Source organism: Buceros rhinoceros, unplaced genomic scaffold (assembly GCF_000710305.1).
Source record: "Buceros rhinoceros silvestris isolate BGI_N320 unplaced genomic scaffold, ASM71030v1 scaffold7688, whole genome shotgun sequence".
Classification (NCBI taxonomy): Eukaryota; Metazoa; Chordata; class Aves; order Bucerotiformes; family Bucerotidae; genus Buceros; species Buceros rhinoceros.
In genome coordinates this window covers 9,964-37,615 of record NW_010425097.1, presented here as the reverse complement: position 1 = coordinate 37,615, position 27,652 = coordinate 9,964, and the positions used below count along the sequence as shown (strand labels likewise).

General features: G+C 37.9%; 1 protein-coding gene across 1 annotated transcript in view; it reads right to left on the bottom strand.

The window, feature by feature from the left end:
* The window catches only part of CDKL5 (cyclin-dependent kinase-like 5), a 59,668-nt gene extending 37,355 nt beyond the window's left edge, over positions 1 to 22,313 (bottom strand). The window contains exons 1-7 of the mRNA XM_010141019.1: positions 22,154 to 22,313; positions 18,248 to 18,414; positions 12,284 to 12,329; positions 9,149 to 9,285; positions 7,135 to 7,255; positions 5,914 to 5,973; positions 261 to 351 (exon numbers count right to left, since the gene is read on the bottom strand). Coding sequence (XP_010139321.1) covers positions 261 to 351; positions 5,914 to 5,973; positions 7,135 to 7,255; positions 9,149 to 9,285; positions 12,284 to 12,329; positions 18,248 to 18,414; positions 22,154 to 22,313 — 782 coding nt within the window. The remainder of the gene's footprint in view (positions 1 to 260; positions 352 to 5,913; positions 5,974 to 7,134; positions 7,256 to 9,148; positions 9,286 to 12,283; positions 12,330 to 18,247; positions 18,415 to 22,153) is intronic.
* Between the last annotated feature and the right edge of the window lie 5,339 nt (positions 22,314 to 27,652).

The window sequence follows — 27,652 nt, the reverse complement described above, 5'->3', positions numbered from 1 at the left end:
GGAATCTGAAGTGTATCTGTTATACTTCACGTTCATATTTTAATCAGTTAAACACTGCTCAACTCAAGACAGGTCAACATGTCAATGACTCATGTGACTTACTGGAAATGTGCAAAAATCAATGAAAAATCTGGAAGCTTCTTGAAATCTTCGCTTTAAATCAAGCACAGTTCTCCATGGGTAAATCTTACACAAGGTGCTTGAAAAAACGTAAAGAATTAGACAAGATTTATCACTGCAGTTCTACAAATTGCACTTACCCAAGCAAGAGTTCAGGTGAGCGGTACCATCTGGTAGCCACATATTCTGTATAGTTAGCATTGCTTCCTTCAGAGAGATTACGAGCAAAGCCTGTCAAATAAACAGTGTGAAAGATTATATCCCATTTCAAATATAATATGCATATCACCACTGATTTTGGCAGGAAGTAGTCACGCCTATTTATATAGAAGCAAATTGTTTACAACCCCTAGTGCAGAATGATGTCTCCAACAATTGCTTGTCTTCTGAATTGGAAGCTTTTATTGATACGACAGCGAAAGCCAGAATGTCTGCTTTAAAGACCACTCAGTCTTCAGGGGTGCTTTGACATAATCAAAACAGATTGACAAAAGCTACCTGTCAGTACGCCATGCAAGCTATTGAACTATTGCTACTAAATTTCACTGAGATGCTGTTTGCATAAGATTAATAACGTTAGAAATGTAACACACAGGCACTAGACTTTTCCAGTCATTGATCCTAACTACTACAGTCTCACTGCACTCAATTTTTTTTTCAAGAAGTTATGTATTATTCTCATCTAAGGGCACTCCCTCCCTGACCTGACAAGGAACGGAATCATCTTCGCCAAACTACAACAGGCAGGAGCCTACCAAAGATCAGAAAAACAAATTTACATCTGCATTTGGCTCATTCCACTTGTGTCAGCTTCCCACACATCAAACTCGTAACAAGGCTTTTAAGTGAATTACGATCAGAAGCTAAGTCCAAATTAATTTTCTCCTCCACATAATTTTGTTACGAATTTTAAAAAAGTATACTTATTTGCAATTGCACCAAAACTTAACTTCTGTCCTGATGCAAAACAATAAAGATCACCAATGGCGAGAAGAGGGCATATACTGGAAAACCCAGATGAACAAATAATTTCTGTTTTTGTTTTCATTCTCCTCCATTTATAAAAAGCCAGCTGAGCACCACAGTAATGGTGTTACCGGACTGTAGCACTCCAAGGCAGAGGCTGACACTGTTTCAGAAAAGAATTTGTTTGCAAATAAGACACTTAATATTTAATATGAAGGTGAGACTGACGACAGAGAGATCTCAGCAGCAAGACTCCAAACGTGTAGGCTCCTCACTGGAGATCAAAAGAGACAAATTTTTGGCACTGACATACAGAACCAACATTTTGAAAATGCTTTCTTACTGGGATATGGCATTAAAACTTGGACCAAAATTTGCTTCAGTGACATCACCACGAGTCTTTCTATTACTACATGAACGATGAAGAAAGAATAAAATGTCTATTTTACAGAGGTGTAAGGCACAATTTCATTTTTGGAATCAATATGTGCTACTTAAATGCAATAACTGTTTTTCTTAATATGTGAGCTCTTATGCGGAAGCTGCCAAAAGTACTTTTCCCACACAACGCTTGTAAGGTTTTTTAAATTCTTTTTTGTTTTAGCATTCAGAAAGCGTATCTCATTTGGCAGCTTAATGTGAAGGAGCCCAGCACCACTCACTCCCCTGTGGAACACTAATTTACTCCAAGCTGAAGTAAAGGTTCGGATGCAGACTCATTATTACTAGACTAGCAATTTGAGAAAACAACGATCAATTTGTTACCGACATAGGTTACAGCTGTTACTTTTTGCAAGATACCTCCACCTTCAACAGTAAACTAAAAGACACATATGATGAGGAACAGATATTTCAAAGTTGTCCCAAAATAGTAGTAATTCTGATCTGTTCCCATTGAGTTTAATAAGCCTTACTGATGCTGCTGGAGAAAAGCTGAAAAGGAATTTTTTATTTCTTGTAACACTCAGATTGAGTAAAATTCTAAACATTACTATATTTAGAACTGCTTAGGCAGCACTGTTTCTGTTTCAAATTACACGACCTGTCTGATTAATCTTTTCAGTGAAAAATCTTTCATTCACATGTTTTAAGAAGAAGGGCGAGATAACCAGAAGCTACACTGAAGAAATGGAACAGCCAAATTGAACAGTGGGAAGCCCCACGACACAAATAAACTCACGTGATAATCTAAGACACGAGCCTGGCAGCCCACGAGCCCTTGTGCACCAGAACAATCAACAAGTCAAGGATGCATCTTCCTCCTTCCAGGCCAGCGTGTTGGTGGTCACAGTCAGGAACTGCTATGTCCAGAAATCGGCAGCAGCTAATGTCCTCCAAAAAATCTGCCCCCAACTTTACAGGCTAGGTGCCTCACAGGTTTGATGTGGCCAGACAGAAAGGAAAATTATCGTCATGGGCTTCAGTGTCATCTGTATATTGTTGATGCAGAAACTATTTGATGGATTCACCACTACTCTGACTCTATGACACCATTCTGAAACACGATGGACAGAATTAAAGGAAGCATAATACTTTTCTAATTTCTAAAGTATTACGATACTTTTCTAATCACTTTTCTAATTGTGATTGTAGTGGAGTTAGCTTATTGTTCCTTCCTCTAAATTGTGCTGAGGTATGGGGAAGAATTTTTCGATACAAAAATAAGAGAAGGTAACTAGGGAGATTAGACCAAACTCTAAAGAGTGAGAAGGAATAGATTGACTAGAAGATGAAGACAGAAAGTGATTTGGGTGAGAGTAACTATGCAAGCAATAGAGTTTGCAAATGCATTTCAAGAAATTTCAAGAAAGGACTTTAAACAACTCAGAACATGCTAGGAGAAATGTCAAAGAAAGGTGTAAGAAAAAAAGAAGATTGTCAGTTTCTTATAGAGTAATAAGGCAAAATTAAATTACACATAAAGTAAAGCATTCTAACACTAATGACATTAAGTACCTTAATAGATGCCTAAGAACACTAAGGTACCTCCATTATTCAGAAATTTAAGAATAAGCTAAGCAAACACCTGTCAAGAATGACACAGACATGCTTAATCCTTTCTTTGAGTAGGTGGAAGAACTAGAGAATTTCTCGAGGTCTTTTCCAGTCCTGTGTTTCACCATTTTTATGCTTACACATCATAGAGATTAAAAGATTGCTAAAACAAGTAATTCTGAAGTCCTGGTGTTGAAACAACAAACACATTAGCTAGAAAGCCCAACTTTTTCCAACAGTCAGATGCATCTGCTGTAATCGGCATTTTGTACTGTTCCTTTTTTCCACTTCTATTGGCAGAAATGACGCCCACACAACATGTGTCCAGGCAAACTCCACATTCAATCTGATTTTTAAATTTGATTTTTATCTAGCACGATATGTACAGAACACATAGCACAAGGACTACGAAAAACTGTCTGTTAAAAATAAATGAACTTTTGTATTCAAATTGTGTTGTCCACTGGGCTATTTAAAAACATCCAGTGACTTCAATATCTGTATTGGGATGGATGCATAGACCTTTTCTTTGCTTTTGTTACCACATGAGGAATGTGGCACTGTATGCGACAAGCACCTGTGTTCCAAATCATGAATTAAGCTAGGTTGGCAGACAGCATATGATAAACCATGTTAAAAGGCAAATTCTCATACCCTTTCTATATATGTTCAGGAAACACTGGTGGCTAATACCGTTCTGATAGACGGTTTGCAGTAATAGCTTCAGCTACTAGCAATAAGGTTAAAAAATTAAAATTGACCACAAATTAAGAGTCGCGTGAAATTTTAAATTCAACTACATCTAAAACACTGATCAAAGTTCAAACTAACCCACATGAGCAGTAAGAACAACTTGCCTTCCTTGGGATTGTGCTAAGCGCTGCGAGTACATTGTGATTGCACGCCTTTCACAACAGCAGGAAAAGAATGTGGCTGGAGCGTTCTGAGTGACCAAGCCAACCAACCACGCAGAACATCACTGCTAGCAGAACTCGTATCATCTACCCCTAGTCAGAAAACTGATGTCCAGAATACGATTGTACCATGTGTTTGGTTTTTTGTTTTCAGGTAATACTGCTGCACAGACGATGTTGCCACAAGTTCATATCCCAATCTGCCAGTGATGGCATTTGCCAGCTCTGACAGTGCATGTTACTTCAGAGGGACATTGACCAGCCCCACCACCCAAAAAACCCGAACCAAACAAACAAAAAACACACCAAAAAACCCCAAAAGCCCAAAAATTGATGGAGGGAGGGCAAGGGCCAGGGAGGGGTCTTCTGCATGGCCAGGGAAGGAGATGGGGGTGAACAGTTCCCATCAGGACCCACTCATGTCCCCATTGGCTGTTCCTGCTTGTGATGCTGTTAGCCCTGACTGGAGCACACGGTGGCCAGGGGCAGGCACTGCCCGCTAATTCATTGTTAAACTGTGTGCAAGGCAGCAGTTGGGTCCTCTAAATACCAAAGACTGGCGCAGGGGTGAAGGAAGGTGTAGAGAGGGAGCGAGATCTGCACACCAGCCTTCACCCCCCTGGAAGAGTGCTAGCTTGGGAGAGACCTGGCCCTGCCAACCACAGCGGTGTTTGCTCTGTGTAGGGTATGGGAAAAGTCCTGCCCGACCAGCAATGAGCCACAGGGCCAGGACAGCCTGGGCACAGAGCTGCCAGGGAGGTCGGCCACAGTGGTGCGGACTGGGGACATGAAAAAGGCAAAGGCGCCAAGGTCACTGCACACCAGTACCCTGGTGTTCTGTCAGAGCTGTGTGGCTCCTTACGCTGCTGAATAAATTACCCTTATTTCAAAGGACACATATGGACCAAATCTTCTAAGGCTTTTCCTAGAACACTTATTGTTTCTGAATGCTTAATAAAAATGCCTTTAGGATTAAAAGAAATAAGCGGCACAACAAATGACAAATGCCTTCTTTGTGTTCCTAGAAAAATATTTCAATCCATTTTTTCACCAGTTCTTTTTTTTTTTCATTCAAAATTGCAGAGGTTTGAAATGACAGCTTTTAAACTGCTTTCACTGAAAAGTGCCCTTGGGTAGCACTATGGAATTTTTTTTTTATTTACCAAGCCAGACTGTAAGCTTTTTAGAGGGAGCAATATTTTATTCTGTGTTTGTGCAGCATTTAGAATAAAAATACAGATTGTTGGAACAGTGTACACTCCACTTGTTGTCTTCTGGGGATTACTCACGTGGGCAAAGTTCACTTTGTGCTTGGGTGCCGATTCCTCAAAGCCTTAAAGCTGACATTAAACAAGTATTGACAGGTCAAGGAAACATCAGAGTTTACATGACATCTACAACTCTGACACTAACCTCCAGCCACTCGGTCAGTAACCACATGCGGACATGGTTCCTTACTTACCATAACAATAAGAGCAGACCTATAACTAAATACACAACAATCCAGGAAAGCCAGTAGTTCAAAAAATATATAAAAAGTTTAAGTTTACTGTGCCTTCACCAAACATAGGAAGAGCTATCTTTTCTTTTAATACTCAGGTCAGATAAACCTACAGTTTTTAGAGCCTTCTAGCCAGCTTATCATCTGCACTGTTCTCAGCCAGGTGCCAAAAACACTGCTAGTAAAAACCTCGTCAAGTAGAGGAGGAGATAAATGCAGCGTTTCTACTGACAGGTTCATACAGGTATTTCACATGGTAGGCAAATTAAGTCCAGACAGCCTTCAAGTTAAAGTACGAGCGCAAACCTGAAAAGGCAATCAATTCTGACCACTGAAAGGCTTTTAAATAGCACACACTGTACTGCACGAGATTTTATTTAAAAAGGTAAGAAGCAGGTATCTATTAATTGAACTTACCGAAGTCACACAACTTCAGAACATCATTGTGGCTTATTAAAAGATTCTCTGGCTTGATATCTGGAGCATCAGAGAGAAAGGGAAAAAATGCTGTTAATGTCTCTTTTTAATTTTGAGCTTTGTCAACAAATATTATTTCATTATAACATATTTAGAGATATTCATGCAATCATAAATGAGGCATTACAAGAGCAACTGCTGAAGCAGCTTCCAGCAATTCAGCTTATGAACATGCAGAATTAATTTTCTGCCTTTTGAAGTCTTTTAAAGTGTTTCCCAACAAAATATGGGAAGATAAAAGGTGCTTACAGATATTCCTAGGCAGCAAACCAACATGCAGAATATTGCATATTGCAAAATAATACAAAGAATTTACATTTAATTACCCATTTAACCAATAAAATGTTGTGTACTTTGCTCAAAGTTTTCAATTATGATGAACTTCTTGATCACCTCTTATCACTTGTTTAGAAAAAAATGTGTTGTCTAGTTTTAATCCTGGTTTTTTTATTCCTACATGGATATTGTGGTACACATATAGTATAGTTTTCAAACTGTATTTTACAAAAATACTCAAAAATTACTCTTGCTTATGTTTGATCAGCCTTACATAGAAATAGCATATTGTATGAAAAATTTAGTTTATTGGAAACATTAATTGGAAATGTTAACTCTCGCAAAGCCACAAAGCAAAATACAATTTTATTAAATCGCACATCAAGAAATGTTCTCTAAGTACTTGAAGCTCAGGGGAGCAAGTAAATATACAGAGCTGAACTCAAGGGAGCTGGGAAGAACTGCCTTAAGTAGTATAACATGGGGAACCAAGCTTTAAGTTTTGCATTATTTTTCTTTTAATATTCTATTATCAGAGTCACAAGTGAAATGACTGAGCACTAAACACGAAATGTTTAAAAAAATTCTTTTTCCTTTGGCAAGGTCTGTACTGCAGTTTAACATTGCTGTCCATATGATACGGTCTTTATATCATACCTGAGAGAGAATGGATAGCAGGCTTTATATGTAACAAATTTAACGAGATCTGGAGTCACACAGCAGACCTCAGACCTCGTCAGATTTACAATGTTTTTTTTTTCCCTGTTGATGTAAAACAATTGCTTACATTTATGTTAATACAAATTACTTGAAGTTGTAACAACTTTCTCCTTAGAAAGCAAAATCCCACCCAGAGCTTATTGCCATGTGGAGAACTACACTTACCTCTATGAACAATATCATTCTTATGGCACCAGTGAATTGCTTTAATTAGCTGGTAGATATAGCTTTTCACTTTTTCTGGTGGAACTCCATTTGGCATTTCTTCTAGCAATTCAAGCATATTCTAAATGTTTCAGAGACACATTATTTAAAAGAGTTATACACTAGTTGCTAGAAGATAACACACTTCCATCATTCTCAGTAGTTTAACGTTCAAGGAGGGTGTTTTCATCACAAGCATACTACTAGCTGTTCTCAGCACTTGTGAAGATAATAATCCTTAAAGGTGAACCACAAATATACCACAAGTCCTTAAAAGATTGTCATCAAACCACTTGCCATAAAACTTCTAAACAGCATTTTAAATTACAAAAAATTGCTTAACAGAAACACTAGGTCCGTGTGGCTATATGAAAAGTTTAGTAAACCAAAGCATTTTATAAATACACGACTGTGCTTTAACATACTGTTTTCTTCATTATAAAGCTAGTTCTGCTGCTTTGACATAGCAGGGCCATGATGAATCAAAACATGTCTGTGTGTAAATGGGTATAGTTAAAGCCTTTTAGTGCAAATGAAGTAACAGACATAAAAATGCCTCATAGGGGCATAAATACTAACCTAGGGAGTATCCTACAGCTAACTGAAAACGAAGTGATCACTTATATAGAAATGACATTAGGTACAGACTATACAGGATGTCTGCCTCTGTCATTATATTCTTTCATTCTGAGGAAAATAATGTTAGCTATTGCAGCCCAGTGATTCTACCAATTTTTGAAGTATACTCCTTACCAGATGAATTAAGTGTCTTTTACTTACACTGCTCTTTCAACCCATCACTACAGAGAGCTTAGCTAAGTCAACTATAACAGAAAATTAAATGTATGTTCTAAGTTGATGTGCGATCAAAGACATTCCACACATCTGGAACAATTACAAGGAATATGGGTGGAACCAGTCACGCTTTGCATGTTAGATCTAAGTAAGATCTACCACATTAGAAGCTGCTGATCTGCTGGTGAAAAACAAAACCAATTTCTGCCAAACTGTGGACTAATACAGGTCGCCTCACATTATGCAGTAAAGTTCTATGACATAATAAAGTGTAAACTGAGGTAAAGGAGACACAGTATTTAGGGTGAGGAAATTTTACAAGAGAAATGACTGAAGAGTACTAAGCACTCAGCTAGACTGCAACATCATGCTGGCAGGATATGAAATGAAAATTTCAGTAAGGGGAACAATATCTCATGAAAGCTATAGAGATGCATATATTTAAGCTTGCATTTATTTTTACTATGTTATCTGAATTCCACCTGATTTTTCCCATGAAGAAATGTTAAGTGGTTAAGAATTCAGAGGGAAGGTCTACCTTCATCATGAAGATTACAAAAATAATGAAAAATCAATCTGTTCCAGGTTTCTCACTGGAAACAGACCAGGATGCTTGGCAGTAGTAGGCCAACCTAAGAAAATTCTGGAACTGCTTCAAATGAGGTCAGGATTGGAGATAATGACAGTGATTGTTGCCAAATCCCTCTAAAGCAACTATTGATAGTGGCCTTATTGCAGGAATATACAAACAAATCCTATTTTTATCAGGGAGGGATGGACAAAGTTGAAACAGATTTCAAGGTCAAAAGTCTATGATCTTATTTTGAAAGTCCACATCAAGATTCATTGCACAATTAAACTGGACTATAGACTGAATGGATTTTTTTCTTCAAATCATATGTATTCCAGTCTACATAATTTGAGCATGTTTGTGCTCATAAATGGAAGAACTTCTGGGTTTTTTTAAATACCAACGCATAAAGTAAAAACAATAGTAAAGTTATCTGTGTTGCTTTCTAACAATAAATGTCTGATTACAACAACTCGGATCGTATTAAAGTTTCTGCCAATCCTCTTTTAAAAACCCACTGTTCTAATTTATAAAGTAGAAGTAATTTTAAAGGTTTTTCCATTAAGCTGATGACTTAACGGTGGCAAAGATAGTGCAAACTCAACTCACTTTTTCCACATATTCAAAAACTAAGTATAATTTTCCTCTTCTTCTGAAGGCTTCCTTCAGCTCCACTATGTTCTCCTGTTTCAAAGTGCGAAGCATTTTAAGCTCTCGTAAAGTGGTTTCTTTGACTTCTTCATTTTCTAGAGTGCAAAGTAAAAGTGACAGAGTAAAACTTACTGAAAAACAAAACAAGCTCCCCAAGTAACAAGTGCTATAAATCTTTATTTTGAACTCCCAAATAAATTCTCTGTTTCTAGATACTAAAAAGAAAAAGGCTTATTTTCCAGCGTGGACTCTTTCTGCTGCCTGGATGTTTCTGCACTGGAAGAGAGGTAACTGGTGACTGTGCTATCACTAGGCAACCTCACAGACTCCTGGTCAACTACCGTCTACGTCTTCAGTGACAGAAAAAGTTTTAAGAAACAAATCATTTGCATTTCTCTATTTTTCATTATGAAGAGCACTAATATCCTTCAAAAAATATGCATGTATTTGTACAGATACATACTCCACCCCACAAATACATGCATGAAGCACTGGCAAGGTTAGTATATCCTCAGCAAAAACACCGGATTGCAAAGCTCATGTCTGAAAAATGTCAAAGAAAACTATTTGATTCTAAAATAATTTTATTCTCCAAGAGCCATGACAAATTTTAAGACTGAAAAACAGATTCATAAGTCCGTTAAGTCTCCCCACAAGGCTTTTCAACGATAATTCAGTACTGCAGATCAGTGTAGCAGCCACAGAGGGCAGTAGAGCAAGTATTGATTTAAGGAAGCCTTGAATCTGTTTTTGCAGCGTCAAGAGATTTAACCATTGTTTTGACAATTTAGTTTTCTGAAAGTTGTTCAGGAAAGTGTATTACTAAAGCTTTGTACACTGCTTATGATCAAGCTGAACTGACTGGTTGAAGGATGCTACCAACAAAACGTCAAAAAAACCAGATTACATTACGTTTTATTTTTCGTTCAGTAAAATGAAACCCATTAATTCACCGCATGTGCCAATGCACATGTAGAAACAGAGTTCTTAATCTCTTAGACCTGTTAGCCACAACAGGAGGATATCAAATGGGGTACAACTGCATAAATTCAAAGCTACATTTGGAGGTCATGTACCACCAAGAGATAGAGTCAGAGATAGAGAAGAAGAAACAAAGAAGAGAAATTATTTTTCCAAGCAAGCAAAAGGCAAAAACAGGTTTGCAGGGGAGAAAGATTAACACTGGTCACGCAAATGCATATAATCATTGTCAGAAGAGAGAAAAAAAAATTTGAAGTGTAGCAGGAGGGAAGAGGAAAACAAAATATTACTATCACAAATGTTTTGATTTAAAAATATATCATTTAGAGCAATCTAAATCATTCCATTTTAAAACTGAGTGCTCGGTGTTGACTTGCATCAGCCTGATTACCTAATTTCATCTATAACTAGACACACTTTTCTAGTACATTTAGCATGCATATGTCAAACAACAGCAAAAATTCAGTGAAATAAAAATAGCAATAGAAACAATTACAGTATATTCAGATTTCTAACGAACTACCGTATTAACAAGACAGATGTGAAATGAGCTGAATCAAATCCATCAAAAGAACTTGCTGTATTTCCAGAAACTTGTAAACAACCAGCTACAACTCTGAAAAGCAGTCAGTCATGTAAACCAATATTACATAATACTCTTGGAAAGCCAGACCTAATGACAATGCTGCGTTTTCTTTCTTCATTTTTTGGTCGACAGGCTACTGTAATAATCCTGCTTGAGGCTTAATACTGGGATTCCTTGCCTAGGATCTGTACTGAATAGCCACACTACATTCCAAAAAGCAATTCTTAAGTAACTCTCATGACTTGGTCAAGACGGTCAACACAATTAAATTACCTCCTACATGATTTAACAGGGATTTAAAACAGATTTCTGAATAGCAGAGCTAAAAAAAATGCATCAAATATACCCTTCAAGTGTCTGTCAAAACCAGCTGTAAGGCAAACAGTTTGTGTTGCATAAAACAACAGCCACAAATCAGACTTCGCTGTGTCTAACGGACTGAAAATTACAGGCCTCGTAACCAGCCACACCTCCATGGCCACCAGGAACCTTATAACAATAACAGAGAAGTTTGCTAAAATAAAGTGACTGCTGCTTCTTTAAATCATATTTTTAGCTTTCCACTAAAGCCTTGGTATATGGCTTGGGAAATAGCTGCATCGTTTCAGACCAGGGTGACTCCTCTTATTACTCCATACTTGCCTTCTTTGGTTTGTGCTAGGTCATTAGAGATCAGGGTTAACTTCTGATGTAAGCAAGGCAGACAGTTGTTCTCGGGGCTGATAGCCAGCTTTACCTGTGATAGGACACTGGGATTCACCGTCCCCCGATAAGTGCAGGTCAGAAAGATAGTGTTGTCATGTACAGATTCTTGGGTTTGTTCCTGCTAGGAGAGGAATAACTGTCTGCAGCACTGGCAGTAATTTCCACGTGTCCTGTCTTCTGCAGCCTACTTTACCAGCTTTGCAGGAGTCAGCTCTTTCCCCCCTCCGCAAACTCAGGGACACTCTAAAGTACATAAGGGGCTGCTGTGAGGGGGCAAAGAGCAAGTTTCTTGTGGAGAGTGAAGCCTGCTGATGGAAGGGCAGAGCTGCTGCCTCACCACCCAGCTCCCCAAATCCTCCCACCGATCCCTGAGAGCTCCCCATTCCTATTTGTGCCACTAAACTTCCCAGAGACTTCCCTCAGTCTCCTCCATTTTCCCTTTCAAGTCCCCTAACACATAGATCCTCTCCCACAGATGAAAGGTGATAAAGCCCAAAGACTCTGCAAACCACTATTACAAGAGGAGTTTTCACCGTTGTCTGATCCAGTCTCCAAGTGGTAGATCTTACTGCCGTGTACGGCACCAGAATCTCACACGTACTAAGATAGATGCACCAAGAAAGAAAGGTAGTTAGCTAGTTGGAGTGTATAACGCAATCCGCAGGCAGGTATGAAGGATCAAGTGCCTTGAATATTAACAGTACTAATAAATCATTATCATTTTTAAGTCATGTCTTGATATATGAGACTTCTTATTTTAACTGGAGAGGTGTTAACAACATAGTTACTGACATGACAGATTATGCAGCAGAAAAGGTTACCTTCACTGTCTTTGAATTTCTTGATAGCCACAATTTCATGCGTCTCCTGCAAAACAAAAGCAAAGAAAGGGATAAGCAAGATTCGGTTTGTGTTTTCTCTTGATTTTCTTCCTCTGTGTATCAGACAAATTTCTCTGGACTTTTTTTTTTTCTTTCACAGTGCAAAACAAAATTAATTAAAAATCTGGTAAATAACTCAGTGGTCCGGCCAAATGCAGTACAAAACCACATGTAGCAGATCTGTCACAACTGGGAAGCCCAGTATGATAAAACAAATTTAAATGCCAAAAATGCATGTTTAAATACCTTCTACCAGATATCAGTTAAATTTTCAGAAGAGTTGTTCCTGTGACTCTTGTTGCTACTATTCTGAAAGTCAAACAATCTTTTATCTGACCAAAGTTGACTGTGGGTGCTTATCTTTGTGAGCTGAAATGAAAATACCCTACTAGCATGTGGCTAAGGCTTACAATGAGACTTGTAATTCTGGTTGCCAAACACGTTTGGGTTCCAAAGTTCAAATATCCACAAAGAACTTGATTTTAGGAAAGTAAATTCTCTGTGCCTCCTTAAAAAAAATTGTCTTAAGGGAAGCCTATCCAAAACCAGTATCATTAACTGCATTTGAAAGTATTAATCTGTGCTTACTATGTGGTCATAGGTGATAACTTCTTAACACCTGCCTGCCTTTACATTCCTCTAGTATTCTCTATTCAGACCAAACCTGATCATTACATGTCACTTTTTTCTCTTAAATGAAGATATTTCTCTTGTCATGTGAGCAGAAATGAATTTAGCACATGACCAAAACATAGATGACATGACTAGTGCAGGTCTGTTCATACAACAATCCAGCACCTGAATTTTAGTGATGGGGAAGAAGCTTTAAGGTCACAGAGTAAGGGCATGAGAGCAGACAGGAGACTACTTGGGTTACTTTACGAACTAGATCTAGCTTATACACTTCTTCCATATGTCAAAATTTAAAAAAAATAACAATAACCCACTATTAATAGCATGCGAAGGCTGGATGGGATAGCAGTGATAAAAAAAGCGGAGCCCATCCGGAATACCTGAAGACATGTTCATAACTGAGTGTTGAATAACAGAGACATTTACTCCATTTTGTATTTCAAGTTGTCACAACACATAAACCTGTAAAACACCCGACCCCATTTAAAATAAAAGCACCTGGAAAGACTACTGTAGATAGTGAATCATGTCTTAAGGCATCAATTGAAAATTAAATGAATACTACTATGAATACTTCTGTGAATAAAAATAAATAAAAATGAGTCTGCAAACAAACGTAAGAATATATACATGTATTGTACATATTTGCTTTTTTAAAAAATTAAGAAGCCTTCAATCATCACTCACAACTCATCTAGCAGAAAAACTTGGAAGCATGATGTCGTGTATTGCTCTAAGTAACCAAACTATATACAACACATAAATTCATCTGTGGTCCAAGGTCCAAGCACTACCCTTTGCTCAACCAGTTTACAGATCAGCACAGAAAGGGATGTCAGAACTGCGGAGATAACATGCATTTCACATTCAGAGCTATTCTGAAAGGCTTGTCTACAGCTTTTACATCAAGTACAGTTCCAAAATAATTTTTTTTCAGGAAGCTTACAAACTGAACAGTCTAAAGTAAACTGACCACACTATTTTACTAGTTGCATTGTTACTACTAAGTTATACTACTGTTACATTTATGAACTTTAACTATAGTAGTAATAGTTACTAGCACCATGAAGAAACACTGCTAAGAGGGTGAGTAAATTTAGCTTATGTGACTTCTGGTATGTTACTGTTAGGTAACTGGCTACTGTGAGGCTAATTTACCCTCTGAAAGGTTTTTCAGAAAAGGAACACCGTAATGAAAGAAATGTAGATGTTAAAAGGTGTTGCCTCACACAGACAACAATTCTGCACCATTCAACAAATCCAGTCCACGAGGTTTCTCTGCCATGTGATGCTGTCCCTCACATGTAGTGAATGTGATTATTTTGGAAATTAAGTTTTAAAAGCTCTTGGATAACAGTCCTGCAGAGATGTAAGATATGCTATTGAACATCCTGTAGGATTTGACTGTTCGCACTATTTAAAGCCTGAGCGGCTCTATGAAGAACAGGAATATAAATACTTCAGCAACACACATATAGAAGAAAAAGCTATCCAAACAGTTCAAAATACTGTAACATTTAAACAATTCTCATTTGAAAAGGTTTAAGACTTGCATTACTTCATTTAAGTTATTAATGCTGTCATAATTAAGCAAACAAGAATTTATATATGACATATTCCCTATCTTAAAAAAACCCAGCAAATAATATATTTCAATAATCTGAAGTGAAACCCCACCAAAAGGAGACGAGACACTAAGCGCTTTGAGGAGCTGTACTAGTAACATTTAGTTCCTCCTTAGGGAGGGACATCCTTGTCTAGGTTTCTTGGAGGACCTCAACCTATCTAAACGGTATTCTCTAGGAACCAGATACTGGTGAAGCAGTCAAGCCAAGGCTAAGATGGATACAAGGATACTGAAGATTGCTGTGCACAGATTTTTAAATACAATGCACCTGCTTATCAAAAAGTCCATAACTTCCCTGTGACGTGGAACACCTGCATAACAGCAGGGTTTCAGAGTGCTCCATCAGGCAGAACAATGAAGCCTAGTGCGTGTTTCCCACTTATCCATTGAGTACTCAAAACCAACTAAAAAGCTTATATGAGGTGACATAAAAAACAGTAGCTCCTCATTGATCACTTTTTAAACTAGTATCCAAAGAAAGAATTAATCTGAAAGGCCGTTTCTCCATTGGCCAGCACTACTAGTAATGCCAATCTAGATGTCTAGTTTCAACCAAGTTTTACAGAGAAATCTAAGAAGAGAAAATTTCAAAAAAATTTCTTCAATTGGTCGACCATATATAGAATATCTGTCCTTGGGGGAAGTAAGCCGTACAAAGTCAATCTCCTCTGTATTGCATGATATCACAGATAAGCGGCACACACAGACCGTGCAACAAACTAAACCGCACAGCTTTTGACTAGCCACTGTCTGTAACTGTCATTTACACCAAATAATACAGAAGGAGACTGGAAAACATGGACTACATTTCCACATGGACCAATTCAGCAGGCACATAGTAGGGGTGGTAAGAATGTACTCCCTGGATTAAGAGACAGATGCTAGAGCTGTCTGATGATGTAAGCCAAACCTGAAGTTTCAAACAAGTACTGACTCGCACTAGGTGCAAAGCAAACAGGTATCACATTGCTAAGCCCTGAGAAGACAGACAGAATTAGGGATACAAAGAAAAGCAGGGCTTTGAGCAATGATGGAACTCAGCAGCGAAAATTCATATTCCTGTGGGAATCTGAAATGGTTCTTTAAAGACGAAATTTAAACTTTGTTACTTAAATCTTTACTTCAGTAATCTGAGCTTTTTTGTGGATCTGAGCTCTTTCTCTGTTCATCAAAAACAGGCCAAATTGACAAGTCTGTTTTGGAGAGTTGCATTCTTTAAAGTGTCTCTTTTGCATTTCAGAAGGGTTTTTTCGAGACTATACTCTGGACAGAACTGTACTGAAAACAACATTCAGCCTGATTGTGGAAACCTTGCTTAAACAGCAGCTCAGCATCCAACTCCTAGCATGGAGAATTCTCGCACCCGATTAACGCACACCTAGGTAGATAAGCTGTTTCTAGCTGATTCGGTGTTTGAGACTTCAACGAAAGTCAAGGAAAGAAAAAACACTCATGTAAACTTAAACATTCTGTACTCTTTCTGGAACACACAGTATCTTTTCTGATCTCCGCTTCTTACTATTGCCAGCTTATATCATGAAGTATGAAAATTTGACATCACTTAGCTGTAGTTTTGCTTCACTCAGCTACATTTATTACCAAGCATCTCATTATCTTGTTCTACTAAAAACTTCTGGCCTCAATATTTCACTTTAATTTCTGAGGCAATGGCAAATTTGCAAATGCACAACTCAAACCTCTCTTAGCAATGGTATCGCCTCTGCTTATTGAGGATGTGTATTACAAACATTCTATGTCATAAAACTATAGGAAAAGCACTGTTCTACAGTTAAATACGCAACAGCAGATGAATGTTACTGAAAACACTTCGTGTAAAATTTAAGGACATACACAAACTGGTTATTCAGACCCCACATGGCTAAAATGGGAGAAAATACTTCTCCATGTACAAACTATTTCATAAAGGTAAGACAAAAGTTCATTAGTCCATGCCTGTTCTATTTGCTTTATATATAAATACGGAGGGAGAGAAAGGAAGGAAATACCTGGATATTTCCAGTCCCGATGGAATGACATCATGCTAGGGCTCATTCCTTTCCTTTACCTCAAAATAGGCATGGAAATTGCCTCTGGAGAAAAAAATGTGACTTACTGTCCGTCCACTTAGCCACGGATGAGAGGTGAGTATCCTCATGAGAGCTGAGCAGTTCTCTCAGCTCTTCTGCTAGCCACCCAGAGATTTGTCTCCTGAGTTTCCTCACAAGACTGCAGCACCTGCTGTTTCCCATCACCAGTATCAAAGTAGAAGAGTTCCCTGATTTGAAAACATTTCATTTTCTTTCATTTAAAAGACAGAGTTCCCCTATTTTTCCATTGTCTCTACATAAAATTTATATGACATGACAGTGCTTTTCCGAAGCTGCAGGAATCTCAGTTTTCTTGAAAAATCCTTAATGTTGATGATGAGAATACTCAAGGATAAAGGTGCTCCTAGCATAACTCAGGATCTTAGAACTATGACCATTCTTCCCTGGAAAGAAAAACATATCCTACCAAACTACATGCTGTTCTTGAAAATAGCATGAGACAAAAAAACCTCTTTAAACGTTTCTCCCTATTTTGTTTCAAAGGTTTCTGTAAGGATTTTTTTTCCCTTTTTCTTTTGCATATCAAGGAAGATTTGACACAAAGCATAAGTACTCAAAAAGATTATTGAAAAACAGGTAAGGTTATGTCCTTCAGAAAGTTTCATCATTCAGCGAGAATTTTATGGCTTCACCCTACATGATTACAGGAATTTTTCAATCACGGATTTTTTTTAAAGCGACTGAAATAATAAACATTCATAAAAATTCACAGACATGAGTAGAGATGGAAATAGTTAATATTGAGCATGTACCATGGAGAAGCAGCATGTTGCTGCTGCCTTTACTCAGGCAGTGCTGCTAAAGCAGTATCTAGCACATCACATCAGGGTTTTACGCTTATACATTAAGCGGCATATTAAGATTTGATATGGCATGTTCTGTGACTGGCTCGTGTCTTCCGTCTGTACAAGTATAAGGCTGTAAGGCCCAAAGATAAGCGTGCTTAACTTCTGCTAGAAAATGTTTAATCAACAGCATTCTCATAAATAACATTTACATTTTATAAAAAAATGTAGAAGCAAGAAAAACTCTGATTTGATCCTCACTGATCCACAATTACATTCATACAATTTAGTTTGTCACAAAGGCACACAATTAAAAAATTACAAAAAATATCAGCCAAACATATCCCATGGCTAATGTTTTTTCTGAACAAAGCAGCATGATTTTACGTCAACTTGTATAAGCATTATTATGGCCTTCAACATTAAAGGGTTTAGAATAGATCTTTCAATAATCTTGATTCTAGCAAAAGTCAAATAACATTAAGCAATCACCAGCAAGGCAACAGAAGCCCATGAAACCATTATAAGATAATAAAGCATTTAATTTTTGGGAGTCGCTTAAAATGAAACTTAAAAAACCCAGGAATACTAATTTTTCAAAATTACTTGTAAAAGAAGAACGGAAAATATTAAGATTTTAGTCAGTATTTATCAATTTATCATAAATGCAACATTTGTCACTACAAAAGTCTTTAAACTGAGGCCAAGCAGTGTTGCAATGCAAGTTCCAAGAGGTAACAGTCATTGGTACCTGCATGTAAATCAGGTCCTTAAGACCCGCCACTGGCCTAACGCCATCTGCATTCTGCCTTAATGCACTGCTACCTCTGGACAGCTCTACCAGACCAGAACGCAGCCTCCTGTCCTCAAGACCTCTAATCTGACATGCTGGCAATTCTGCAACTGTAGTTTCAAAATCTAGTGGAGGATCTTAGAACATTCTCTGTAGAAAAAAAGAGAGACATGCAAGATGATGGATTCAATTTCTTCTTTCAAACTGTTTGACATTAGGAAATATCAATCACAGCACTGTGTACTCTTGTGCGTCTAAAATACTCAGGGGAATTTCCCTCAAGAGGTGTTTATCTGTTTTAGTCTTGTATGTCTTCCTTGAGAAAATTGTAATTCTCCTATTCTTCAGTCAAAAAAACCCCACACTTGGTTTGTCTATAAAATATCACACTTCGCATAGTGGAACTTTCAGGAAATTACTTCCTAATCCAAAAGTCCTATTTATTTTTAAATAGACAGAGCCTTTAGTAAATAATGACAGAATGGTATGTCTGAGTTATCACAATACCTTTTTTCACTGGAAAATTTATTAGAATTTTTCTGACACATACGTTACAGTTTACTTGAGACGAAGCATCTAGAATGAATCACCATAAATCAGTCTTATGTCTCTTACAAGTAGAATGTTATTTACTAACCAGCTAAGTGCAGGAGAAGACTCTAAGCAGAACAGAGATTTATATACTTCATATGCCCATTTTAAAGAAGATGGCCACACTGTTTCCTAGTTAAGGAAGAACAAGAGGAGGACCAGAGAAAACTGTGGAACCACTAGAAGACTTCCAAGGAGGAACAGCTGTAAATACTCATCTACTCCACTGGGGAAAGAAGAAAAGGCTGGAACCATTAGCTACCAGTTTGTCAGGAAATGACCAGTCAGCACGTGCAATGATAGAGCGAGCCTTTTTTCAAAAGTGCAAGAAGATCGAAACAGTTTCTCTGATTGATTTGTGCCTTTCATGAATACTTGCAACAACTGTGTTGTCTGTTCATATGTTAGGAGTAAAGGCTGGCATTACCAATTTCACTCATGTGGCTGAAATCAAGTGTCATGTAAGGGAATCATAAAGGACAAGCATTTCTCACCCAACCGTCGGATGAATCTGTAAGCCAAATGAGATGCCCATCTGTATCCACAAGCTCACAGACTGGGGCCCCCCTTTCAACAGCCCCAGCCCCCCGTGACAGGCTCAAGAGAGACCAAAGGGTCCCCTCTCTGTTGGTGGCAGAGGCTCTCCAGACTGCAATCTAACCATTTATGTTCCGGGGTTTTCTTTCCTTCTACTTTCCACAAATGTTACAGAAGCCAACCTTAGCCTAGCAGGCTAGTCCTTCACACTTTCATTTAAGATCAGCAGAGGTGCACGGAGTTATTCGGAGCAGGACTAAAGCTAAGGTGCTCTCAGTCACCCCTGCATAAATGGAGGAAGCACCTTCCCTAGGCTCCCAAGGAAGCCTCGGAGGGGGGCTTCATCTCTAGGCTGAAGATTCTCCCTGACTCCTCTCTTTCATTATGCCGAATGCTGGCTCGCCATAAACATTGGGGATTAGCAGTTTCTTTAAGACAAGGTTATAATATTAGCATTTAAGCATTCCTAAAACCCCAAAATACTATTCTGAAAAGAACATCTGAAGGAAGTGAACACACTCGGTATTTTCTGCTAACCACTAAGCTGATAATAGGGGTTAGCATTGAAACTTTCAATGTTCCAAATGGATTTTTCACATTTATTAATAATTTTCTTCAAGCAAGATAATAAATTTGTAGTTAAAAAGAATCTGTACAATAGTGTAATGAAAAGGATCCGGAATAAAAAGCAGCTTCTAAATACTGTAAATGCAGCTATTCTGGCTTTCCATGGTAAACTAGTATTACTGTTAACAATTTCATCAATAATCTGGCCTTCATTTCATCCTGTTATAGCACTAACCTGTATAATTTTATAGTTCAACAGTATGGTTTAATCCCTACCCTAGATGTAAAACAGAACCCGAATTCAGTAAATGGTTATAAATTATTTCTGACACTGAAATGACAATAATGTATCATTTATGTCAATAAATGTCATTTTGGTTTCCGACCTCAGTCCTCTTTTATTTGATTTTTTTTTGTCCATTAATACTAGAAACTGTAAAAATTTGCAGAATAAAAGTAAAGCTTTCATAAATAGCGTAATGCTGCACTGGATAAATACTAGCATTAATTAATTATTTCTTATAGCATAAGACACTTGAAATACAAGTGATAAAGTGGAAAAAGAAGGAAGATAACCTGTGCGACCTTTATGGTTTAAGATATTGTTGACTCCATAACACCAAGGTCAGCAAGACATTCATAATTACATTGTATTTTTTAATTCTTTGTTAGTACGAACTGCTCCTTCCCTGGGCATCTTATAACTCAAGAGTATGTAGGACATACCGGAAAAATATTTCCTGGGTTTGTCTGGTTTTTTTTAAACATGCGTCAGTGCAAAAGTTTTCAGCATTATTTCAACTTTGAACACCAAAATAGTTTCAGCATGATTGGCTAAACTTCTGCAGTTCATCACAGTTCAAGCTCTAATTTTGAAATCTTTACTCCTGGACTTGATACAATTTATTTTTCATCTGGTACTTCCACTTTTTAAATTTTTGTCTTTTTTCTTATCAACAGTCTGACAGGCTTTTTTTTTTTTTTTAATCTGTAAAACAAGACCTGCTACAAAGAAAAGGCAAACTTGTCACGCAGGTTCCTAAGGCTGAAACTCTTCAAGTGGGATACCACTCACACGGTCTTGGCAGAAATGACAGCGGATTGATAGAGATGCACACCTCCTACAGCAGATGCCAGAGGTAAGGCACAGCATCACAGACATCACCACTAGCAGTAGGAGCTCATGCTTAGGCGACTGAAGCGTACCTGTCATCTCCCAAAGAAGCATAAATTGAACTCCCCTCTATTCCTTGACTAGATTTCCATTGACTATAGTGGGAGTTCAGATACTTCCACTAGGTGCACAAACACATACCTAAATTTGTATCTTAATCTTATGTCTACCAGCACATGAAAAGAAAATCAGATCAAAGCATATATTCAGCTTAAGCATTACAGGAAATGCATGGAAATCACATTTGGATTTTCCAGTTGTGGGTAAAATTAGTTGGAGGTGGGTTTTTTGTTTGTTTCTTTTAATCTAAAAAAACGTTGGTCCCTTCTCTTTATACCAAGTGCCTCCCCCAGTCTCCACAACCTTTCAAAGACAATCAAGAGCTGTTCTGCCGCAAAGACTCAATACCTTTGGATGCTGCCCATCTGGTCCCACTAACCACATGGGTTAAGTTCTCTTGGGTAATTCTCAACTCAGTCTTCACCCATTGTTGGTAATTCACCTTCTTCCTCAACCCTTTCACTAAACATAAAAGAACTGGGAGACTTTGCTGGGGAAAACAAAGGCAGCATGAGCACCTCCGACTTCTGCTAAATTACTTGCCCCACACAGTAACAGGCCCATACTTCCTTGTTCAGCCTTTCACAACCAAAGTAGCAGCAGAAGCCCTTCTTGCTCCCATTGCAAGTCTCAGCTCCAGCTGAGCTCTGTATTTCCCAACACCACGCAGATTCACCCAACCAATGTTTCTAAATTCCTCCTCTGCAGCCTGTGTGTGCTTCCACCTCCTGTATACTGCTTTTTTGCACGGGAGCTCCATCATGAACTCCCTGCTTGGCCAAGCCAGTCTCCTGAGAAGTCTGCTTGCCTTCTCAAGCACTGAGATGGAGAATGCTGTTCTTAAAGGCCTGCCAGATTTTCCTTGCCTTTTAGAACTGTTTCCCACGAGCTCTCCACCAACCAGTTTCTTGAATATTCTCTGTTGAAGGTCTTACCGCTACTTTCCTTCCCCCACAATGTACTAATGATCTTGAGCTCCACTATCCCATGGCTGCTGTAGCCATTTATTATAATAATAATCTGGCTCGCCCTTCCAGCACCTACATCAAGAAATTTTCCCTGACATTCTCCATAAATCTCTGGAACCACCGACATCCCACCACACTGCCCTTCCAGCAGATGCTAGGCAAGTTAAAATCCCCCAGCAAAACCAGGGTCTGTGATCCAGAAACTTTTTCAGCTATTTAAAGAAGGCTTTGACCATTCCTCCACCCTGATCAGATAGTCTACAACGAAGTACAATGCCACAGTTTCTGGTCTCACCTCTAATTCTGAACCACAGGCTCTCAGGCACGCTGTCATCTATCCCAGAAAAGACCTTGATATGCCCGAAACACTTCTTCACACAACGAGAAACCTTACCCATCTTTGTCTTTTGAGCCCATCTTTCCTGAAGTGCTTGTATCCATCCATCACAAAGCCTGCCTATTAATTCTACTTTAAAAATTTTTAAATACTACGTACATTTTTGGTTTAGAGCACAAACTAGAATAGGATTTCCCAAGCTTTGATTGCTCAGTTTACTGTCGTCTTGGAAAGAAAAATTTTCTAGCATGGCGCTGAAGGGGAAAAAAAAAAAAAAAAAAGAATTTGCTGCCATTTCCAATGCTGCAGACTTACACACGAGCTTTGCCCTAACTTTAATTTTCCTGCTCATGAGCAAATGACAGCAACAATTCCTTCATATTCTGGAGCAGGCCTGAAACCACCAGAAGAGATGGTAATCACCTATTCAGATACCAAGCAACCATTCCAGATCTGCTCTGAATCAGAAGTGAGAACCATGGTTGAGGTTATTTTTTATTTTGACACACTCGTTTGTAAGAGAGTATATGTTAGTAATGATAAGCTTTCTGCATCTGGGGGAAGCCCAAGCTACAATGTAGTTCTTGTCTAGAATCCCAAAGATGGTAAGTTTTATGTTTAGTGTGTCCAATTAAAAAGAAGTTTTAAACTAAAACCTGTTCTGTTCTCCCATTTGGGGCATGCGAAATAGCCTAGTACTGTCTTGTCCATACAATTTAGTAGGTAAAATAAGTAACTGAATGCAACCAACACCTTTGGTACTCTGGTCTCAGCTCGTTGACAGGTTTGCCTATGGAACATTTCATAGATGTCTACGTTAACCCAAAGAATCTGCCATTCCATGTCCTCTCCATCATACAGTATCTCCTTTCTCCTTAAGTAAAACTATGGCTCACAAACACCCCTTTCGTTTCTTTCAGATCTTCAATGATGGTATTTTTGTGTTATTCTCAAGGGAAGGGAGGACAAATTTGAACACGAAATGCCACCTGTATTTTCTGGCCTCAGTTCTTTGGCTCCTACTTCCATTAGGCAACTGTATTATAGAGAGAAAATAAATTTCCCCCCCTTCTAAGGATCTTGTGGTATTTATAAAAAGACATCTTTTTACTTCCTAGGTTTTTTTTCCCTCAATTAAGAAATATTTTTGCTGACATAATGCTCTTATCAAAGCAAATTCTAGGGTGATCTTATAACAGGAAAAGATCTGTATGCGCAAGTTGGTACTATTTTCTTGTCCTCAATTTTTTGTTTTAGCATTATAATAGGGCAAGATAATGTCTCCTGATGTTTCATTGATAAGCTCTCCTCACTTCTGAATCTCTCCCTACCAGCCTGACGGATACTCTACAGAATCTTAAAATCAATATTCTTTCCTACTTTCCTTTCAATTTAGCTATTTTTATTATTATGTGGTTTTAAAAAGTATATTGATATGTATTTCACATGCATCATATTCATCTGTACATTGATATGGATTTCAGTTGACGTCAATTTCTTCTCAAAATTTCTACATTCAGGTTTGCAGAGAGAGAAAAGCTTTTCTTTAGGATTATATAGATAGTATATATATACTACCTATCTACATAGATAGACAGTATGTATATTACATACACTATATTATAATGCTAAATTATATATATAGTATTCTTTGGATAATAAGAAAGAAATTCTTGCCTCTTAAGAAAACTGCCATTTTGCTCTGCCGAACATTTAAAACTGCCTTCTTTTAAAGATTTTCTCTTCTTTATAGAACAGCATTGAGGATTAAAATTCAATCCAAACCACTTTAAGAGAAGACAGCAGGCAAAACTCAAACCTCAAACATAGAGGTTTTACTGATCACTGTTGCAGAGGTCACAGGAACAGGAGGGCTGCCTCTGCACAAGTTGCATAGTAATTTAGTTAACTTGAGAAGCAGGACGTACATGAGGAACTAAGGAATCTGTTACTTCTGTTACTACTAATAGATGAACAAGAAATGGCAGCTAAGTCTTCATAAAAATAGCACTTCTACAGATCAAATTTCAGTTTCGGAGCTAAATTAAGAAAGAGTTTGTGGACTTATTTCAGGCAGTTTCTGCAGCATCCAAAGACTCATGACTAGATTCATATATTTTCTCTTACATCTCAGAAAGGAGAAGAAAAGTCTAAACATCACACAAGTTCCAGGAAGATTATAAAAAGCTGTTCTAACAAAAATTGCCCCTACCGATAAGATTATCTAACACATCCTGGTTTTAGAACACATGCGCTTTTGAGCCAGGAAAAAAGTATCACGCAAAATTTAGGTTCACTGTGAAAGTTTGCTGAAACGTGACAAACGAATACTTCTTGGAAAAAGTGAAAGGAAAGCAGTGTCTTGATCTCTTCAGGTTTAATGTTGCGAACACTGGAAACAATATGTGAGGAGAAGGGATTACCAAGTGCAGAATGAGGAGCTAAAGGCCAGGGAATATGTAGGCTAAAGTGACCAGGAAAAGCAAGCAGATAAATGCAGGCTGAAAAGAGACTGTAAGAGCAAACTGGGGTAAGGTACCGGGACTTAAAAGTTCGTATTAGAACCAGCATAAAAAATAAGCAAATGAATCTGTGAACACCTAAAATTTTACTGGAACCCAACTTAAGTGAAAGCAGAGGAATGGTGAGAATTCAGAAATAGCTGCAAACCCACTGAAACCACAGATGAGTCTCACTCCACAGCATTCTGGTATGCACAGGGGATGGAGGCAACAGGTTACTAGCTAAACCATCTCAAACACTAGAAGCTGACAGCTGTGTGACAACTGCGTGGGTATCCATATGGTGTTACATGATGGATTTTGTATTTGAGGAGTCTAAAAAAAATACATGCAAAAAAAGTAAGTTTATCACAGTGTATATAAGCAAGGCAGTATTTGAGGGGAAAAGGTAGCATTCTTTTATTAGAACTACTGGTGCACACCAAAGCCCTTCTGCAGGTCTAAAATAGAAACAGCAAACTCCAAAGCTAAATTTAAACTGAGAACAAGTATTCTCTGTGCTTAGAAAGGCTCAATAGATACACAGAAAACCTCAAATACTTCCTAAGGTAGAATCCACCTCATTTAGCTTTAGCCAGTTAAGAGTTATATATCAAAAGTGCGTTGTCAACGCTTTCTCCACAGCTAGTAAAAGCAGGGGAGGGAGAGAAGATTCAGCCAGAAGGTTACTGATTTTAATCATTTCCAGATGGTAAAAATTGCTATTTGGATGTTGGACAACTCTCAATTTCTATAAACTAGGGAGATTGGTTATGCAAGTCCAATGCACTGAAACAGCAGACGAGATTAATTCCGCACAAGTTACTCGTCTGTGCGACCCTTCTATCTGCACGATATTTTTCACGCATGCATGTTAAGGTACACTTCAGAGAGTAATCAATGCTAGTAACTTCAGAGATTACCTTCTCTGTATTAGTATTCTGTATCCGTTGTTATATTAATATCATCAGAGTCCATTGAACTGTTTGTAATACACATGCTAGAAACGCAAATAAAGTATTCTCAACTGTGCTACTGAAGTAAGAACATCTCCATTGCCAACATAACTGCGCAGCGTCGAAATTCTCACATCCCACAAAGCAATCTGGCATCGCTAGCAGTAAGACCAGAATTTCTGAAGCTCACCTTCTTTATCCGGCACATTAGAGAATAAAGTCCATGTTCTCTGGTGAGTATCTTCAAGAAGCTGTAAATATCTCTGCTACAAGCTTTTCATTTCCTTTTGCTGGTATAATTGAAGGTACTACCTTAGATCAATAAAGCTTTAAATGATTTGCGAAGAAGCACCATTAAAAGTAGCCCCTTTCCTTACGTTAAGCTTCCAAGGGAATGTTTTAGATAAGATCCTTGAGTAAGAGCACAAAGATTAACATAAGAGGTTGCCATAAGAATAATATGGATTTAGAACGTATGTTACATTGTGATCTTCTAAAGCTACGTTTCTCAGTTCCCAGGCACCACAAAGATTAATTTAAATGAAAGAGAAAGTAACAATTGGAAAAGCTTTAGGGTTCTTGGTGGATTAAAAGTTTCAAATCTTTACTCAGTAAAATTTCTCATTAATATTTAATAACAGTACTGTTACTTCACAGAGATACAAAACATTTACTTGTACGGTTTTAGCTTTTGTAATCTTAAAGCTGGGAGCTTCATTCCAGTACTTAGTCTAAACTCAGTGCAGATATGAAAAACAAAGCTTCTTCAGAGGAAGGGTGCCTTCTGTCCTTTGTAAACTGACATAGGAGCAAGCCTGTTGCTGGTACGGAGCACAAACAGTAGCTCTCACAGCAGTTTGTTGACTACCGTTTGTGTTTGAATGTACTAAATTTGACTTAGTTTCATTATAACATGATTCTGGATGTGAATTTCTATTTTTTTAAAAAAAATCCAACATCACAATTTAAGATTATATAGCCGAAGCTCTGCGTATGACTAGTAATATAAAAGAACGTTAACAAATAAATCACTAATTACTCTAAATCCAGTAAAAATCCTGATTAAAAAAAAAAAAAAAGTCTCCTCATACAGTTTTCACCCAGGTAGTATAGCGCAAAGTGAACTATTGTCACCTCTTCAAAAAAGAAAAAGGTGGCCTTGCAGAAGGTTAATTGTTAACCCACCCTAACCTAAATATCAAGAGGAAAAAAAAAAAAAGACACAAAAGAAATAAATCCAGGGACAGAAGACCTCTGACCATAATTAGTCCTTTTGTCTTTCCACAGACTTATTCTGAGCAAGAATAAACTATGCCCTCATAATTTGATTCCTAGCCAGATATTTTCAGAAAAGGCATGCTCTCCCACTGAAAAATTTTAGGACTTACTGTTTACTGTAGAAATAGAGCTATGAAAATTCCCTCTGTTTCAACTTTTTTCTTCTTTTGTTTTTTAATAGCTCAGCAGTGGCAAGAGGTTGCCTTCCTTCATGCAAACACACTTAAGGGAAAAAGCACTAGATGCTTTAACAATGAGGATAATTCTTCAGAAAGTTCCCAAAACACGATCTTCAGAAGAAGAAACAAGTGAAAGCTGAGAAAATATAACCACAGGACTTCCGTTATGAAGTTTGTCATTCAGATTTTGGTTAAAGACTGGCAGCCTCCTGCTG